The 21,610-nt window shown below is 35.2% G+C and overlaps 1 protein-coding gene across 1 annotated transcript in view; it reads left to right on the forward strand.

Annotated features, from left to right (window-relative positions):
* Positions 1–21,610, forward strand: part of LOC145277716 (U3 small nucleolar RNA-associated protein 4 homolog) — an 80,394-nt gene that overhangs the window by 17,491 nt on the left and 41,293 nt on the right. The window contains exons 5-8 of the mRNA XM_080129415.1: positions 1,665–1,749; positions 5,767–5,932; positions 9,153–9,228; positions 14,938–14,985. Coding sequence (XP_079985541.1) covers positions 1,665–1,749; positions 5,767–5,932; positions 9,153–9,228; positions 14,938–14,985 — 375 coding nt within the window. The remainder of the gene's footprint in view (positions 1–1,664; positions 1,750–5,766; positions 5,933–9,152; positions 9,229–14,937; positions 14,986–21,610) is intronic.

A 21,610-nucleotide genomic window follows, 5' to 3' on the forward strand; every position in this document is an offset into this window, starting at 1 on the left:
CTGAAGAAGAAGATTGAACGTTAAATTGACTGAAACATTGTTTGAATAACAGCCAAAATGAGAATTATCGCAGATCAATTCTTGGCCTTCGGGTCAAGATCAAAGTGTAGCATCTGTTCTTCAGATGCTGCATTTCAACTTCTTGTTCTCTGTTAGTGGAGGAGAAATCCTTCATGACTGAGACAATTTTAATTTTTGTTCCTTTTCTCCACATTAAAAACGACCCTGGTGTCTAACTCTGTCCCGTGGGGAGACATTGTAAATAGGAACAGCCAATATGAGAACAGTAGTTCAAATAATCCAAATAATTATTCCTCTTTTCAAAAATCCAGAAACATAAAACCAGTGTTTATGTTTAACACTACAATTGAATTTGCCTGTTAAGTATTACTAAGTTAAAATTTAAACAAAGCAAGATACAGGGTGGCCAAGAAGTCATTGAAGAGTTTTGAACTTAAATAGATTCTTTATTTTTGATATCTTTCTATAATTTTAACACAATCTGACTAAAACATTGGGAAATTAAAAAAAAAAGATACAAAATTCAAACAATCTTTATTTATGAAAATAATGTCTTTTAAATGTTGCCTATTTTCAGTTTTGCATATTTGTGCTCTTTCCAAAACATCATTTATGACAGATTGCAGAATCTCTGGATTGCAATGTAACTCCTTTATTTCGTTCCTGATGATTTCCTTCAATTCTTGCACTGTTTGGGGTTTGTGAACATAACGGTGCACAATATTTCGAATATTGTTGTGACTTGGGCTATCTCTTACATGAAAATGCTGTCGATAAGCTCTTTGAGTCAAAACAATTTACCCCTGATTTTGGTAAAACAATTTCACAATTTTCGTACGTTGTTCAATGCTATACGTATCCATAATAAATTTCCAAAATATCATCTGTAAAATATCTAAAATACAGAAAAACACCCATTTATTGTAAAAAGATATAAAACCATACAGTGACTTTTTGGACACCCTATACATACGTGCGAGTGTAGTTCCAAAAATTTAATTTTTTTTTTTTTTTACTGAAAAAGTTAAAGAGTTACGAATACCGGAGCATTACCATTAAAACGAGTGATCTTTTGTGTGCTGGAATTTACTTTTCTACATAGTCAGCACTATTCTCGGTGCACTCTTACCAACAATGAACGATGGCTATGCATGGGCGTCCGGAGCGAGTGTTATCATAAAAAGGACGTTTCAAAAGTTAATCGTTCTACTTTCATCTCAAAAAGCTGATGAGCTATGTATACAAGACAGATACTATTAAAACAGGCAACCTTTTGGGCTCCAGGATGTATTCTAAGAGAACCACATAATTTAATCCCAAGATATTATCCGTAAAATATTTGAAATAGAGAAAAATAATCATTAATGGTAAAATAACAAAGATTTTCAACCCTTCAGTGACTTTTTGGACACTCTGTATAATCTTAAGGAAAACTACCACCAGCAGGTGCATTAAATTGATTGTGCACCACTCACAGAGCAATCTGTGGCCATCCATTAAAGTAGTCTGGTAGCAGCTAGATTATCATGTTACCTGTTGTGATTTTTGCCCAAATTTAAAGAGCTGTAGGAAAAATCTATGTTGGACCTGCATTAAAAAAATGATTATATGAAAAACTATTTTTTTTTCTTTCTTCCTGTCAGGTCGGAACTGATGGAGGTGCTGTTGTATTATTTGATGTTGAAAATAATGACTTGCAATATTTGAAGGCATTCAGTAAACAAGAAGGTTTGTATTTATTTTGTCATATTCAATACAATTTTATCTATAAGGAGAGTAGAAAGTGAATCTTGGGTTTATTTTCGGCAACCTTGTTTTTCTTATTGTGTCTTTTAGCCCTCATATTCCATGAGCTATGTTTCTGACAAAGTGGGGAGAATTGCTATTTTCTGGACCAGAATCTATTCATCTTACACTTATTATTAAGCAAGAACTCTTAGACCTGGGTCTTGTTAAAAGACAACATATAAAAATTATCTTGTTGGATTTTTAAATTCGGCTTCAAATAATAATCCCTTTTACATATGAATATTTGATTCGGACTAGCATATTTTTTCTTTTTTTTATTCTTTCCACTGTTATTTTCAGAAGTATATTTTATTTTGTTTCAGTTTTTTTTTCCTTATTTCCTATTACTTACCAAGTATTCTGAAACATTAAAGGAAAGTAATCATGTAATAAATTATTTCCCTTATTATTTGTTCTTTATAAATTGACTAGCGAGGGGTACGGAGGTGTGTGTGGAAACTCCGGGGGTGGGGGGTTTAAAAAAAAAAGTAAGTATGAGGATCGAACCCTTGAGGCAAAGTTGTAAATTAAAGTGTGAAAAAAAAAACGTGCGACGTTAACCATTGCCCCACCGTGAGATGCTAACGGAAACATGTTTGAATTTATTTAATTACTTGGATTTGGCAGGTGCCCGTTTTAATGAGTTAATGAGGTCAAGTTTGACTGCGGGATAGTATTTCATTTACTGCGGAACGCTTTTTTTTATTTTTATTTTCCCAAGATGTTATAGGAAAAAAACTAACCCACATGCGGCGAGCGACAAATGTTGAATATTTATCTTCCCGAAATCGAGCAAATTAAATAGACAGGCGAGCTTCGTTGTTAACTGTGAGATATTACGATTTATATGTGATATAAAAAGTTGTGAACCGACCAACTGCTTCTCTGAAAAAAGCCTTTTGTAGACATACAGAAAAAGCGAACACACATACATACATACATACATTTTCACTTTTATATTTATAGATTAATGTTGAATACTAATATAAACATGTATTAGGCAGTTGCATATTTTTTGGGTTGCATATTTGTGATGTATCTGAATGACAGACTTGAGTAATATTTAACTGAAAAATAAAAAAAAAACATCACCCAAGATGTGGGAAATATCTCTGATTTTTGGATTTTCGCCACCCAGAATTTGATGTGTCCTCTTTTGAAAATAATATACCTTTAGACATGAGGTTCTATGCCATATTTATAACCCGGTTATGTTTTGACTAAAGTAATGACAGGCAAGATACAGGACCTCCTAGATATATTAGTTTTTTTTATGCTTGTACAGCTCTAGCCAAAAATTTTGCATCACCATAAAATATTGAATTACCGAAAACAAACTAAAATCATTTTTGCTGAAGTAATAATTAAAACCATGTTCAAGTAAAAAGATTTAATAGATTTAATACTTAATGGAACTTTCTTTATTTTTCAGTACAAGTTTTATTTATTTTGGTATTGATTTAATTAATGCTTTTAACCAGTAAATAGTATGCGGTTTTTGATGTTATTCTAGTACCATTCCTTGTTCATTAGTGTTGCAATATTTTTTGATATGAATACAGGCATGATTAAAAATAATTGAAAAGTTCTATTTATAGACACTGGTGATAGGAAGACCATTCAAATGGTGCTACGTTCTGCTAGCAACCAATCAAAAAGCAGAATTACTCCATAAAAATATTGAATCTTTTAGAATTTTTTCAAGTCCACATGAGAAAGATCTTTGTTCTTTGCCTGCAAAATTTTAAAGTCTAAGACTTATATAGATCAACTACCCACCAAAAACTCTTTTTCATCTCCAAGACTTATACAGATCAGCTACCCATCGGAAACTCTTCTGAAATTAAACATGGCTTTCAATTCAAAATTAGTTCACCTATAGTTATATCACTAATTATCTGATGCCATGAAAATATGCACCTGATGCAGATGCTTGACTGTGGACACTATGCAATTGGAATGGAATCTTTCTCTGACGCGTCTTCTCAGACGAATTAACCCACTATTGGCAAAGCAGCTAAAAGGTGATTTGTTGGAGAAAATCACTTTTTTCCAATCTTCCACAGCATACCCTTTATGAATATGACAAATTGATTTTGATTATTTCTTCCTGTCAAAAGTGACTTTTTCATAGGCTTCTTTGACATCAGTCCTCAGCATATTGTGTGATCTGAGGCTTCTATACCACTACTAAACCACACGTTCAGTAATTGCTGATCAGACAAAGAAAATTCACACCAGATGTTGATCATCTTTTGAATATCCAAAAAAACCACCTACCATCAATTGGTTAGAAGCATCAATCGTATCAATTCCAAGATAAATAAAAATCGTACTGAAGAATAAATGTGGCATATTAAATTTATACAAATTTAAATGTAAATAATTTTTCTTTTTAGTTGAAAATGGTTTTATCGTTTTAATATGATAGAGCAAAAATAATTGTGATTTGCTATCGAACTTGGATTTCTTTTTATGGTGTTGCGAAACTTTTGGCCAGAGTTGTAGATATGGTTGATCATTACTTCAAGTGATCTTTCTGGGGTGGACCCTGTGGTATCTATGCATGTTTTAGCAGGGCAGAGCAGTTGGCTCTTTGGGCATTTCACAGTAGGTTGAGGTTTGTATGCCTCCCAGAAAGAGATAGCCCTTCAGCTCTTAGTTAATGAATTGTGTTTTGTTGAAATTGTGTTTTGATTTGATTGAGTAAGAATTCTTATTCTAATATTGTTCAGGTCTGTTGGTCAATCACATAGATGCACATTCATATGAAAATTTGAACTTGAGAGAACTTGAATATCTACTGGAGTGAATTTTAATACTCATTAGACACCTTGAATGTCTAAAGTCTGTACAGAAGTTTGTCAGGACAACCTGGCACGAGGATACTTTTCACTAAAAGTAAACCTTGATTAAATATTTAAAGTCACATAGTATTCGCGGCCTGAATAAGATTTCTACAGAAGTGCACGCCTGTGGAATTCTCTTCCGTTTGCCTGTTTCCCACCTGACTACAACTTGGATGTCTTCAAGTGCAACATAAACAAATTCCTGATGAATTGCCCCCTTAAGTAAGACACTTTATCAAATCTCCAATACTAACTATTACTACAATACTATCCCATTGATTACTGTACACGCAATAACCCTTATCCCAGAGTGGCTTCCGGGCCTTGATAAGCGGTGACTTTCATGTTAAAAAAACCCACACTGGCTTTTACGAGGAATAATGCATGAAGCTGGATACTCCACCAGACTAGATGAATTCTTGTCCTGGAATCTAGTGAGACCACAAGAAAGATATACAGTATAAAAAGGTACACTATAACATATTTAAATGGTCAATTTAGGTGAGGAAAATTATCTTAACTTCTTTACTAACTCAGTGTTTGAGAGATAAAGGAGAACTTTAATGGCATATTCGAATATCTATGTGTCTGTTATAAAAATTCAGCATTAGCCCCAGGAGGAAGGTCTCTTGATTTCTGAAAACTTTGACTGAAGTAAAATCAAAACAAACTTAGAAGTTGCCTCGGTTGGAATAAGTAATTTTTTTTGTAATAAATTCTAGCTATGAAAAGTGTGTATTATATCCCCAATAACACAATACAACAATAATAGATTAAAACCGGCTAATCAGAAGCAAAATTTGATTTTTCAGCTTAAATACTATTTGGGTGTGACTTTAAAATCCGATAAAATAACTTTACATGTTAGGATAGATTGTTGTTTCTGGGTTGAAATTGGAATTGATTATTTATCAGAGTTGCTTTTATTTTACTGGATGTGAGTGTCACCTTTGTTATTTTGGATGGCTGTGATTAAACTGATAGATATTGTCAACATGACAGTCATCACGGGCATTATAGTCCTAACCAATGTCATATTCACCACCAAAAAAAATACAGATTTATACAGTCAATTCTTTATATTTATCTTGACTTTTTCTTCTCTTAGGTCGAATCCTTAGCCTCGACTGGCATGTGTCCGAAGATGTGATTGTTACGGGCGGCATTGATAACATTCGCGTGTGGAGTGTAAACTCTGGCATTGCAATTGAACGATTCACATTGAAAAGGGAGAAAACACGACAGTGCATCGTCTGGTGCATCAAGATTTTGACGTGAGTTGAACATTTCAATTTATATCGCAGCTTTTCTCGCCAGAATTTCCTTTTTAAAATCACCTTTATGCAAATTGTTGTCAAAGGTTTATGCGACTGAAAAGGCAAGTGTATTTTGGAGTGATGCGATTGTTTATTAATAAACGATTTAATTATTTATTAATAGGTTAATGTAGTTTTCTTCAAGCATTGTTTAGCTTGTATATAAAGGTAATTTATAGAAGGCAATATAATGCAGAGGTGTAATGGATAAAGACGAACTGAATTAAATTAAGGCATATAATGGTGGCATGAGTTATGCAGATTCACTTTTTATTAATTCAATATGCACATTCTCTTTTTTATACTTTCGTAACATTGTATCATATTATCACTTGCATCAGTGTAGTCTGCAGATATGAATTTAAAATGGAAAGGAAGAATCAAAATGCTTGATGTTTTTTCTGTCCAGTTTTATTCAAACGACTGTTTTCAAATGTGAAGTATATCCCTTCATCCTTCACTTAGTGTCACCTATTCAGAATAGAAATAGGAATCATTTTGTCAACTTCTGTTTGTAGTTATTCCATTTGTAAATTAGTTGTAAGCTGTTTTAAATTGTGAAGTATTATACTTCGGTTTCCAGATAATATCAGCTAATCAGGAGAGAATACACACGGTTTTGGAGACAACCTCTCAACAGCTTTTTACACGTACTGGCTTTTGTCCTTTTATTCTTTTATATATATACTAGCAGGGGAGGGAGCGCCCGGCTTTGCCCAGCGTAAAATACGTTTAAATATGATATTTTAATTTTTCCAGATTTCATACATATTATTATAGAGTTGTGATTTCAAAAGCAAAAAAAAAAAAAAAGTATTTCGGTGCCATCAGCTAGAATTGAAACCAAAACTGTAACATTCAAAGCTGATGATATTACCATAGTACCAATGTGACACACATGTGAACTGATTAAAAATTAAAAATAAACTAAGATGAATGTACAAAATGTATAACGATTTTTTTCAATTTTTACCTATTTTTGACCCCTTAAAAACTATTTTAACTGGCTAAAGATCCATAAAGGAACAGTCTGTAAAAAGTCCAATCATTTGATACACCTAGCGCCACTCTGCGACTTTTAGTTTTAGAGGAGATAAGAGTTTGAAAATATGGAGACAGACAGACAGACGTATAGCCTTTTACATACATATATATATATATATATATATATATATATATATATATAATATAAAGCTGAACGTCTGTGTGTGTGTCTGGTCACTAATAAGCTCCTATATGGTTGACTATTATAGAAAACTGATCACATATAATGATAGAAGATGTATCAAGACACAGGAATGGGTATGTTTGATCTGGCATAATGATGATTCATTAAAATTGTGGGGTCTGCGTATGTGCCTGGTCCACAAAATATGGAAATAAAAGATTTAAAAACTAAAAAAAAAACGTTTACAAGTGTTTTTGATATAGATGTACATAAGAATACTTTGATAAGTATGTTTTAACTTAAATAGGGGTAATATAATAAAATTGTGGGGTCTGCGTTCACGCCTGGCCTCCATAGAATGGAAATAGGCACAAAGTTTAATTAAAGACTTTTCATATCTATCTGCGTAAGTATACTTTGATAATTATGTTTCAGTTTGATGAAATATGGTATAATAAAATTATGGGGTGTTCGTTCTCACCTGACCTCCATAGAATGGAAATATGTCACAAAGTTTAACAAGGTTTTTTAATATAGATCCACAGAATATTGTGATAAATGTTTCAGTGTGAACAGGTATGGTATAATAAATTATGGGGTTTATCTATTTTATTTTTACTTTCATCATATTTTTCGTTTGTTTTGATACCCCCAAATTTGAAGCTATTTCTTTACAACCCTTCCTTTTCATAACCTATCATACTTTAATAAATCAGAGTCCATTTTCTGTAGGCTGTTTTTGAATCCAGTCAATGACGCGTACTTTTACTAGTATATATATATATATATATATATATATATATATGAATTTAAGATGGCCGATAGCAATGTATGTAGGATACCAAGATAGTAAAGTGACATAAAATATGAATGAAAATGGACAACTGAAAGCCGCATTTTTAAATTACAAATCTATGCATATTTATTCATATAAAAAAAGTCTTTCACAAATAAATCAGTAAAAATAGATTTACTGTTAAATGTAACTGTGATGGTAAAATGTCTTTAGTTTTCCATCTCTCCTCTTTTTTTTGTTTTTTCTTTTTTTTCTGCCCTCTTCCTTCCCTCATTTCTTTTTTGCCCTCTTTTGTTTCCTCTTCTTTTCTCCTATGATCTCCTTTCTTCCCATCACCCCTTTTTGGTTTATCATTATTTATTGTTTTTTTTTTGTACCCCCACAGTCCTCTTCAGGAGTTTCTTTCTCCTCCTCTCTCATTCAGTTTCTTTGCCCTTCTCTACCCACTTCAGTGTGTGTGTGTTGTTCTTTCTTTTCCTTAATCCTCTTTAACCTTCTTTCTTTCTAATTTCCTATCTTCTTTGTATCCTCCCCTCTCTTTTTCATTATTACTTGGTTAAGCAACAGACTAACTTATCTTCCCTTAGTTTATGCATATTGCCACTCTCATAAATAGCAGACTGTTAAAACACAAAAACTGATTTTGATTTTTAATTAAATTTCTACTCTATAATTTTTCCTAAAATTTTTCATGAGGATGCTTAGTTTTGCCTAATCTAATATATAAAAGGCTATATGTCTGCCTGTCTCCATATTTTCAAACTCTATCACTTCTGAAACTAAAAGTCACAGAGCAGCGCTAGGTGCCTCGAATGATTAGATTTTTTTATGGACCATTCTTTTATAGGTGTTTAGCTGGTTAAAATAGTTTTTAAAAGGTTAAAAATGAGTCAAAATTGAAAAAAATCATTATACATTTTGAACATTCATCTTAGTTTATTTTTAATTTTTAATCAGTTCATATGCGTGTCACGTTGGTGCAGTCGTTACGTCATCAGCTTTGAATGCTACAGTTTTGATTTCGATTCTAGCTGATGGCACCCAAATACATTTTATTTACTTTTGAAATCACAACTCTATAATAATATATACGAAATGTGGACAAATTAAAATATCATATCCCCCCCCCCCCCGTATGTAAGTATATCAAAGAATTTTGACTTGTAATGCAATTTAAAAAAAAATCCTTTTGATCTATTGTTTTACCTCTATAGGGACATGACTGTTGTGAGTGGCGATTCTCTAGGACGGATTACATTCTGGGATGGACGATTTGGAACTGAATTAAAGGTCAGTTTTATTCATTTGTTTTTTTGCTATTTTTATGTCTCTTTGTACTTGCCTCCTCACAAGGACAGAGTTAGACACAAGGCCCGTTTTTAATGTGGGTGAAAATCCAGCTTGCCAAAAAAGTGTCACTTTGGTTTGGAACATAAAACTTATCCGCCCCTGGTTTATGTGTATTGCCTTGTAAATAGCAAAACACAAGAACTGCTTTTTATTTTTAATTACATTTCTACTCTATAATTTTTCCTAAAAGTTTTTGGTAAGGATACTTATTTTTGCCTAATATGTAAGTATAATAAAGAATTTTTACTTGGAATGTGGATTTCTCTCATGCTGATTGAGGACAGAAAAAAATGAAGTGTAGTATCAGAACAGATACTACACTTTTTGATGTCTTTATTTTCCCCAAAACTAACACACATAGGCAAATCTAATTGCAGAAATGATGAACTGATGACATATCAGGAAAGTTGTCTAAAACTAAATTTTATTTTCTGTGTGTATCCCCCAACTAGGGGCTAGAAATTACCCAACATAAACTTGCAAATTTGGTAAGGATCAAAGTTGGTTATGCTAAAAAGAAACTTCAATATTCATACCTTCAGGAAGAAAAAAAAAAAAGGTGCTTAATCAGTTGAACCACTATCTGGAATATTGCTGTTAAAAAGAAAATAAGCATAAAATGTTTAAGATGTCTTTATCTGTTAGGGTAAAAAAACAAACAAAAAACACAGTGCAACAAAATAATTATCTAGTATTTTTGTTTATAAAAAATGAAACCAACTTCTATTAGTGAACTAGCCTGGGTGCCTGGCATTGCCCGGGTGTTTGGAGGTGTGGGTTTAGCAAAAAAAAAAAAAAAAGTAGTAGTAGGCAGCCAGACTCGAACCTGTACGGCGAAGGAGAAAAAGAATGTGAAAAAAAAGTGACGTCTTTGCTGTTGCGTCCATCACCAAACTGGAAGTGATGTAGGTTTAAATTAAGGCTAAACAATCGAAAAGAGGCAATGACTTTCGAAAATATCGATGAAAAAAGTGACCCCCTCCCTGTAGAAAAGTGCCCAGTTGAGAGTGAAGGAATTAATGTTTTTGGTCAATTTTTCGATATTTGTTGTCCGAACTGTCAAGCTTCAAAATGATATTGATCTAGTAAAAATATGTCGCCTCTGTCGAAAGTTTTAGGCAGACATACAAACATACATACATTTAAACAGACAGGTGAGATTTATGTTATATAGATGACTTTGTGAGGAAAAATCAAATGCATAACTGGCTAACACCACTTAAATACTCTTAAAAAAATATAGTGTTTAAATCTTTCTTAAATGTTGTAGTAATGAAGACAATTTTCCGCTTACTGATAAAACGTGATTTTTTTTTTAAACAAAAATACGGAATGAATTTTAGTGTATTGTTTTATTTACCCTAACAGGTAAGTACATCATACATTTTTTTGTGCTATATTCTTTTTTAACAGTAATATTGTGTATAGTGGTTCGACTGTATAAGCACTGAAAAAAACTTATTTTCTTTTATTATTAAAACATTCTAAATAGAGCATTCTATTTAGTTCAGCTGTAGCAAGAGAGAAGTTTAGTACAGAGTGACAAAAATGTTGTCTGCTTAAATCTTTGCTTTTGTTTTTATAATGAATCAACACTTATTAAAGCTGAAAACCACTTGTGATAAGTGTTTATGAGATGGAATGACCGTCAATCCCCTCTAACTACTTTAACATGACAGGATACCCTCCTCTTTGCTGTAAGGATTCAGATAAATATATGCATGGTCTTGGAGTCTATATTTGTAGCACCCTCCCTTTAACTAAAGAGCAACATTTTAAATCGGATGTCTAGGCTTTTATGTGCTTTCATATAGTCTTTCATCACTGCGTTAGTTACTTATATATTTCTCTACTGTTCTCCTTCGACAGGACTGTACTTGAATTGACTATATCTCTTAGATGCAGCACTCTCCTCAGTAATGCCCAAATACATGTGTTTGATGACTGTAATGTCCACCATAAAAATTGGCTTGGTTTCTCAGGTTGCACAGACGCAGCTGGACGCTCTACTTATAGCTTCTCTATAGCCCATTCCCTCATACAGACAGTAATGTTCCCAACTTGCCTCCTAGATCGTGAACACCAGCAGACTTCACTAATGCCCACAGTCCACTTGGAAATTCAGACCATCTAGTGGTATCAGTTGACATCATACTTAAATCCCAACCCTAATGTGAGGAGTCAAAACAACAAAAGGTATTACAAAAGGGCTGACTGGGAAGCCATCAGAGAACACATCAGAGATGTCCGATGGACCAGTATCTTTTCTCTCTATCTGCTGAACAGTGTGCCACTGAGACAACTGAATGGGGCAAAGTGGGTGTTGAAGCACATGTCCCTGCACAGAAGTATTATAGCAAGCCGTACTCACTCCCATGGTTCACTGCAGATTGTGGAGCTGCCATTGCACAAACAGCATGCATTCCACCAGTTTGTATGTCATAAGTCAAATACAAATAGGCAAAAATTCATAGATGTTAGAAATCATTGTAAGAGAGAAATAGCGACACAAAGAATCGCAAAAGATAGGAACTCGTGATTTATGGAAAATCTATAATAGTTTAGTGAATAAAGGCAATCAGTAGTTCTACTATCCAACAACTAGAAGGTCGCATGCACAGCAACCGAGAAGGCAGAATTGCTTGCCTGGCAATTTGCCTCCAACTCCACCTTAGAGCCAACAAGCAACTCTCTTTCCGCGATATCATAAAAAACATGGACACCTCCAAAGCGTGTTGGCCTGATCTCATTGCTGCTACACTAATTAAGAAATGCTTAGCTGAGCTAGCCCCCATATTTTCCATGCTCTATAATAAATGCCTTGCTGAATCTTGCTTCCCTAATAGCTGGAAGATAGCCTCTGTGGTACCAGTATACAAGAATTCTGCTGAAAGGACTGACCCTCTCAATTATCACACTATCAGTCTCCTCAACCCTCATTGCTAAAATCTTTGAGACCTTAATTAATCAAGCACTACTCCACCTTCTCACAAAAGCACGTCTTTCTGAAAAACAGTATGAATTTAGGCAATGTTGTTCTACTGCAGATATTTTAAGTCATCTCTGAATGCATATACCAGACACTAGATAAAGTGGACAAAGCCAGGACTGTAGCCATTGATATAAGCAAGACCTTTGACAGGTTGTCATTGACGGACATACATTCAAGCAGCATAACATAAATGCAGGAGTGCCTCAAGGATCAATCTTTGGATCACTAATGTTCCTGATATTCATAAATGACCTCCCTGATAATATTGTGTCTGAGATGAGTGTATTTACTGATGATACACCACTTTATAACATGCACGAGGGAAGAATTAATACACATAAGTCTAAAACAATGACAGAATTGTAAAAAATGACCTTCAGACTGTAGTGGAATGGGGCCACAAATGAATGATAAGTAACATTTAATGCTAGTAAAACTAAGCTGCTCTCCTTTAACAATTACAAAAAGCCTTGTCAACCACCGATATCCATGACAAATAACATCCTACCTGAGAATTCTTCCTTCAAACTCATCGGCCTAACATTCACGGGTAATATGAACTGGAACAAATACATTGAGGACATTGCAAAGGCTGCTGCACAGAAGGCGAGATTCCCTCTATCAAGCTAAGAGTCTATTCACACCTGAAAGTATCCAAAATCAACATTCGCTCATGCAGGGAGTATTGTTGCCACATTTGGGCTAGTGCATTTACCACTAGCCTCTCTCTCTTGGATCCTCCCCCCCCGCCAATCTTTCAAGAGAAACACCCGTCTGGATGAAACTACTGTCAATAATTTTCCCCACTCTTTATCTGTGCCTAAATCCAAATGTAGATTCCATGAGCAAAGCTTTTTTCTTAGAACTGCACACCAGTGGAACTCTCTGCCGCTTGCCTGTTTCCCACCTGACTACAACTTGGACGTTTTCAAGTCTAACATTAACAAACTCCTGACAAACCGCCCCCTTAAGTAAGACACTCTATCAAAACCCCCAATACTAATGATTACTACAATACTATCTCAATAATTACTGTACACGCAATAACTCTTATCCCTGAGTGGCCTTCGGGCCTTGATAAGTGGTGACCCCCTGTAAAAAAACAAAAAACAAAAAACAAAAAAAAACAGTTTTCAATCTAGTATGTCCCATTTTGTGAACTAAGCTCCAACCCCTCTCCCATTGCAGCAATGTTGCATCTATGTTTTACAAATATTTTAATGGAATGTGCTCTGATGAACTTGTTGCATTTGTCCCCACCTCAACGTACATATCCCCACCAAACCTGCTTAGCAACAAAATCTCACCCCTTCACTGTGAGGTCCGTAAATGCCAGAAAGCTTTCTGCTCTAATAGTTTCTTCCTTCAAACAGCTATACTTTAGAATTCTTTTCCTGTTACCTGCTTCCCTGACTATGCTGATATGCAGAAGTTTGAATATAATGTAAACCAATATCTTAACTTTTCCTAGGCATTGTCCCAAATAGAAGTCCCTTAAGTCCAAACCGTGATATGCCTTGTTAGGGATGAACATGAGTAAAAAAAAAAAAAAAAAAAATTTAAAGATGAAGAACATATTATTGAGAATGATGATTTTTTTTTTTTTTTCTGAAAATTGCAATCTGCTGTAAGGAGCTACATGAATGAAAGATGGTTGTCACAAAAAGAGGGATGCCTGCTGGCATTAGTCTTGAAAAAAGCAAAGGTATATGTAGGCGAAAACAGTCAACAAGAATAGTTCCAGAAGCTGCAGTTCTTAGAAATAAGAAGCTGTATTACAATGAAGTATCAGTACTAAATTGATGGAGAGCACTAGACCAAGGAGTTAAATGAGCTGAAACAAAGGAAGCAGTGAATAGATGAGGCAATACTGAGAACTCATGCCGTAATAGTGTTTATAGAAAAGACTGAGACTAGCAAAAAAATACTACTTCAAGGTAAAAAGTTAACAAACGATAAGTATAAGATGGATAGATGCTGATCCAGAAAAAGTAATTCTTCCTCCTTTGTCAGAAACGTTGCTCATAGAATGTGAGGACTAAAGGACAAATTAAGGGAAGTGAGTTACAAGGTTCAATTTCTACTCTTCTTGATTGATAGTATGGACCAAGTTCGAATACTTGTGAGGCGTTATGGCATGAAGTATATGAAGGAAGAAAGGAAAGTTTTTTTTTTTTGTGATTGTGGAAACAAAGCAAATATTTTATAGATTCTTGCTGCAAATGTTTTATAAAGAGGAACCAGAAATTGAAACTCAGTCTAGCACTTCCATTGGAAATAATGAGTGAGTAGATAAAGACTAACAATGTCTCTTCTGTGAGGAAAGGGCTGCAAGAAACAAAAGAGATCATTACTCACTAGATTGTAAAATTGATTCTGATCTCTTATGACAACAAAGAAAGTTGAAAGTTACATTTTCCAAAACATTGCGAAAAATAATTATGATGCAAATAGTTGTCCAAATAATCTGTTATTAATCCTCATCTCAAAAATTCTGAATGCAATTAAAAGTTATTAAAATTTATTCCTGAATCGCATTTCTTGATTCTGTTTTTAATTCTTTTGAATTCATTTTGCATTCATCTTTATACTGCTATGTTTTATCTGTTGCAAATATTTTGCAATTTAAATTGTATGCTTACCTTTATTTTTTTCAGTGTCTTTCTACTCATAAGGCAGATGTACTTTGTTTGGCTGTTAATCAGGTAAGGGTTTTTGCTCAACATCATGTAAACTTTTATTTTGAACTAGCACGGCTACCTGGCATTGTCTGGGATAAAGGTATAATGTTTTTTCATTAAAACTTCTCTTTACATCTCGATATCCATCTCTTTCTTTCTTTCCCCATCCTTTTTCCCATTTCCCTCTTTCTCCTTCGCTAAACCTGTAAATTCCTCCTGGCTTCAATGTTCAAAATAAAAAAAATTTTTAACATAAAAACGTTCCCACCATTCTGCTGTCTAATTTCTTCCAACTGCAAAAACAAATCTCTGCTCACAAGATTTGCTCCTTCTGTCACCAAATTCTAAATCACATGAGTCTCTATAAAAGTTGGGCTTTTATACTACAATCAGCAGCATCTCATTTGCATTAAGCGATCAGTTGAATTAACATAAAACCGGAAAGGCAGCCATTTTTTCTTTTCTTTTTGTCTGCACAGAACCGCACAAGAAACAGGTGTGTACTGATTTTTTAATTCCTTTTAATTACATGCCCCCTTGATCTTTAAGATCAATAATCAGTCTCATAGTCCACCATCCATGCCAGACGTCTTCGTTCATGGTGCGACCATCACACCGCTTCTTGAAGGACTTTTTTAACCTCCTCCTCTGTCAGCAAAGAAACTCTTTGTATGTCCAAGATGTGGCGTGGCATTCTATCTATTGCCACCGTGTTCTTGGAGAGTACATCAGTTATAGTACCTATTCCCCATTGTGTTGTGCAACGAGGATTGGGTGGCTTCACCCACACTTCTTCACAAACTATGATTTCTGCTTTTGCTTGTTCTGTTTAAAGCCAATGGATTTCTCCATTTGCACGTGAAAATGGATCGATGTGGCACTGACATTTCATCTTGGCCAGACTTTGGTGCCATATTATACCAAAATACCATCTCATGAGGCAAAATATGACTTCTTGTTGCCACAGCTATATTATAGTACTATGGTGCCTCTCTATAATTATAATCTATTATATTATTATATATTATAGTACTATGGTGCCTCTCTATAATCTCATTGCCACTCGGCTGATACGCAGCTCCGAAATATTACCTGATGTTCCACTTTACACATAACTCTCTAAAAACTTCTAAGCGAAAAGACATACCATTATCAACTAGCAACTTCTACCGGTCCCTTTTCCATAAACACCTCCTCAACAATTTTCTAAACTTGTGCCATTTCCATTCTTATTCTTCGTCATATTGCTGACCGCCCAGGCCCATAGTCCATCATAGTCAGATATGGTTTGTGTTGATAATGAGTGATGTCAATAGCTAGTCGCTTCCAATTTTCTGCCACATGTAATTCCCCTTTTTCATGTTTAGCTGGCGCAAGATCAATGGATTGACATTCCCGTCATTGCTCAATCACCTTCCATCATATATTATTCCTTAATTAGAATTCATTTTTGAGATGAGCATTATATATATTAATTTATTTTTATTTCGGACTATTATTCTCATTTTTATTAGTTGTTGTTTTCATCTTTATTGGTTGTTGTTTTTCATGACATTTCGGCCAACTATTGCTCTGGCCTTCGTTAGGTGGTAACCGCAACGGATAGGAACTTCGAATCTCCTAACTGCATTCTCAGCAATCACTGCCATCCATAGTTGTTGTCGTCTCACCACGTTTTGGCCAACTAATCCTCTTGCCAGCTTTGGGTAGGATTGAAACCGCTATCTTCAAACAATTCTCACCTGGAACCGTAATTGTTGTCTCACCACATTTTGGCCACGTGGCACAGTTGATAGAGATGTTGAATAGTTGGCCGAAACGTCATGAAAAACAACAACCAGTAAAGATGAGAATAATAGTCTGAAAAAAAAAAATTAATCTTCCATCGTGATGTGCGGATTCACCTTTTTCGCTAAGTATAAAGTTCGTTCTTTTCTGAAGTGATGCATCTTATGCAGGTCATTTAGCAGTTCTTCCATACAGCACACTGGAGCCACAGCCTTCTTCACTCTGCTCAATCCATTTGCTTTATTGTTCTGTGTTGGAACCAAGGTAACAGTTACCTTCAGTCCAAATTCTCAGATTAGGTCTCCAAATGCTCCAAGTCAACACTTTATAAGCATTTTTGCTGCCCCTTTTGTCTTGATCTGCTTATCTCCAGAAACCTCCGATCTAATCCATGATACAGCTGTTGCCGATTCTGTTCTAACATCCACCACTCGTGACCCTCATTTTAAATCCAGATTGATGCCCTTCATCATAGCACCGAGCTCTGCAACATTGATATGATCACTATCATCTTTTTTGCTTAACTAAGCAGCGTCTTCAGCAGTTGCACCTCCTACTTCTAATAATACTCCTAATGCCAGGTTGTTAGCAGCGCTCCTTCACAGTTCCTGTTTACATGCCATTCTCCCTTCACTGGGTCTATGTTTTTCACTTCTGCAATGACTTCTGGCCATACTGAAAACATGATGCCTGGTTACGGCTCTTTACAGTCTCTTAGCAGGTGGAGTCCTTGACATCTGAAACATTTACTGATAAATCTATGCCTTTGTCCTTTTACCAACTGTTCCTCTCAGCTGGGATTCGTTGCCATGGAGACTGCAACTACCTCCAGTTCACCAGGATGTTTCGCCAGCACCTTGGAATACTTCAAGATCTTCTCCACCTCTATGGTTTCAATTTCACTCATTCACTGCAGCTCCATGGAGATGCAGTCAGGAAAACCACTCACGACAGCCAACTTAATGGTTTTCTCAAGGCTGCACACCATATATCCAGCCAATCCTGCTAAATGCCTTATTTCTGCTGCATACACATCCACTAATTCCCCCGGTCCAGGCAACTTTCTTGAGCTTCTTGTACGCTTCAAAAGCACTATCTGAAAACACTGTCTTTAATTTACTCTTGATATTTTCAGTGATGGTCTGGTCCATTTCTCCTATTTCCACGTAGACCACAAGCGCATTCCCTTCCAAATACATTGGAATCAATGTTGCTATGCCTTCAACCTTTTGAAGCTTTGCAACTAGCTTCAGCTTGTTAAGCCAGGCAATTACATCTCCTTCTCCAATAAATGGTCTCATGATGTCACTTCTTAGCTTATCCAGTCACCCATTTTTGCCAAAATAGCTTGTAAATTCCTCCTAGCTTCAATGTCCAAAATAAAAACAATAATAAAAAACAAAAACTGTTTTTACCACTCTGCCATCTAATTTCATTCAACTGCCAAGTCTATAAAAGTCAGGCATCTCATTTGCATAAAGTGGTCAGTTGGATTAGCATAAAACTGGAAAGCTAGCCATTTTTTCTTTCCTTTTCTTTTTGTCTGCATGAGACCACACAAGAAAGAGGTGTGTACTGATTTTTTTAATGCCTTTTAATTACAAAGCCCATTCATCTCTCTGGACATACGCACATACAACTGAATGTCTACTTGTGAGAAACTGAATGTCTGCTAGACACCCTCCTCGGATGTCTTCAGTCTTTTTTTACAGGGGTTTGTCAGAGCCCTGACATCAGGATACTTCTCATCAGAAGTAAACTCTGACTAAATATTCTAGTGTGCTGTCCCCTCAAGCCATCCAGCATGTTCCCTAGGTTGTGGATGGGGACACCCCTCTATTAATAGAGGGCAACTTGTAACACTAAATTAGAAGCTGTGGACAGTGAGGAATTAATAATAAAAAAAGAATAAAAATAAGTATGTGTACTGGCAGGCCAGCATCCAAGATAAAAAGGGCTCCTTAACCTGTTTATACACCAGGTCTGAAGAGGTAAGTAATGATGTAAACCTTTTCTCCTTTGGAAGTGGCACTATAGATATGACAGAGGCCAACCAGGGTTAATCATCAGGCTTTGATACCAGAGGTCCTGGCCCCCTAGCTCAAGCGGTTTCAACAGCTGAAAATAAGAAATAAGGAGGCTTAAAAGATTTGTTGTTGAAAAGAAGGTGTTGTTGTTTTGCTACCACTACTTAAAATTTGAAAAATGGAGCAAAACAGCAAATAAAATACTGACTGAGAAAATAAGACATTGACCTGAAGAGAAAAAGAACACATTGATTGCAAATGGGAGTATATATGACAGAAGAAGAGATCACTTTCATTAAAAATGCTGCCCTAAAGGAGGCAGAAAAGAACTACCTTCGTATCAAGGAAGTGAAAACTATGAGGAGACGATAGTCTGGATGGGAAAGGGAAAGAAGTGGACATTGGTATGGGCTATAGAATATGCTTGCGCAAAACACATCCAACAAAAGCAAGGAGGAAAATATTCTCACACTGACCTTGCAAAAGAAGTGTTCCACCCCAACAGATAACATCTCAGTGACAACAATGCATAAAAAGAGAAGTAGCAGTTCTCATTAGAAAAAAAATCAGAATCTGCTGGAAAACCCTCATAAATTTCCCATCATTGATCAATATACCAGCTCAAAAGCACAGCCAGAACGACACCATCATTCACCTGTTGATCCAAGAGGACCGTCTGTGCATATGATACTTTAACAAAGATCTACTTTAACACCAGGATCGACTTTGTTGAAGGACTCCCCTACTTATCTCTCACCTCCAGCAGGTAGCAAAGAACAATGTAAGACCATTAAAGAGTTCCAGAAGATGGGGGAAAGACCTAACTGCCAAAAGTACAATCTGTGAAAGCTACAAGAGCAGCAATAAAAATGGTGAATGTTGCTCTCAAGAGACCTGTACCATGTAAGATGTCCCTAATGGAGTTGAACTAAATGAATATCCTATGATGCAGGACACTATCTTATTAAAAAACAGTCCCTAATTTCCAACAGCAAAAACAATGGAAATCCAAAGTAAAAAAACAAAACAAACATGGACGCTGGAAATGGAAACTCCTAAAATCAGCTGAACTATTGCAGAAAGGAATTGTCTCCAATAAGACAATTCCTTGTCGCCCTTGTAGTGCAGAGACGGTTGATGAACATCATATGCAGGCTCAGTGAAAAATAGGTGACAAAAATAGGGGAACTGACGAACATAGCAAGAGAACTCGAAGGCAAGATCTCAGCATTTACTAAAAGAATAACGAAAAAGGAAAATAAGAATAGGGTGAAAACTGAACATAAATGGTTTAAACAAAACTATTCTACTCTAACCTCATAATAATCGTAGAAAAGCTGCCCGAAACGCAAGAGCTGGAGGATTATTCGAGGTCTCTGTTCGAAAATGAGGTTACTTATGATGAAGAAACAATAAATCCAAGATGTTGCAAAAAGCAACAAAAATCTGAAATGACAGAGCCAGAGATAACAGTGGGCATGATAAAACAAAAACTGAATCAAAGCATCTATCATGAAGAGATGCAATAGATCCTAGATATTGCAAACAGCAATGAAACAAAACAGAAATACCAGAAATAACAGCTGGCATGATAAAACAAAAGCCTTGTATAGGCAACCTACCCAATTTCCGGCTTAAACAACTAACAACACTATATGATCATTATAACAGTTGCTTTAACAAATGATCGGCTTTTGAGAGATGATACAACCCTGATACTACCTACAAACTTTTCACTGGCTTGGTTGCAAACAATATCCATCAATACCTCTCGTCTGGCACATACTTGGAAAAAGCATAAGCAGGGCGCAGGAGAAAGTGTTTAGATACCAAGTATCAGTTATTAATCAATAAAATCATCCTTGAAGACTAAGAAGAAACAAAGAAACCTAATATGGCTTGGATTGATTACCAGAAGGCATATGATACTGGGCTCTACGGACAAATTTATCTTTAGTTGACCTTTGACAACTAAATATTTTCGTTTACTAGCCAAATAGAAAAGTTACTAGCCAAACCCACATGATTTTTAGAATATGACATCTTAGTTCTGTGACGAGTATGTACATCATAAAGATTTTTTTTTTGTTTTTTTTAATAAGTGTAATTCTAAATATACAAATTTTGTGTTGATGCTTGAAGGTATAAATATTCTAATTTCTTCAGATATTTTTTTTAAAAAGCCTTCGTTAAAAAAAGACTATATTGTTCTATTAAACTTTTATTGTTTAAATAATTTAACTTTGTTCATTTTATTAAAAAAAAAAGTAGTGAGCTTTGGAAGATTGTCGGTGAAAGCAATACAATCTCCAAAAGATAAGCGTTTCATTATTTCTAGTCGCCATTTTGAAAAATCACTCGCAAATGCGACTGTTTCACTCGCAATGTAAAGCCCTGTGATAATATGCCCCAAACGTGGCTATTGCAGTACCTAGATTTATATAAAATCCATCCAGCAATCAAAGAGACCCTGGCTTTACATAGAAGAATGTGTCAACCAACTATGACATTAAGCCATACTAACGGAACTCTAAAAATCTCTAACAAGATCAGAAGAAGAATCTTCTAAGGGGGTAGCTTATCTCCTTAACTCTTCTGCCTGGTGATAGATTCATTAATCAAGTTACTCAACGAAAAAAACAGAGTCTACAATTTGAAGCAGGGCTCTCAACATAACTCAAACAAAGAATCAACTACCTGCTCTTCATGGATGACTTAAAGCTGTATGCCAACTCAGAGTTGATTCTGTCAGGTTGTAGATAACTTCTCCAGAGATATTAAAATAAAGTTTTGCTTGGACAAATGTGCCAAGTGCTCCATCAGTGCTGGGAAGA

Source organism: Euprymna scolopes, chromosome 6 (assembly GCF_053919585.1).
Source record: "Euprymna scolopes isolate OS-2025 chromosome 6, ASM5391958v1, whole genome shotgun sequence".
In the NCBI taxonomy this organism is placed as follows: domain Eukaryota; kingdom Metazoa; phylum Mollusca; class Cephalopoda; order Sepiida; family Sepiolidae; genus Euprymna; species Euprymna scolopes.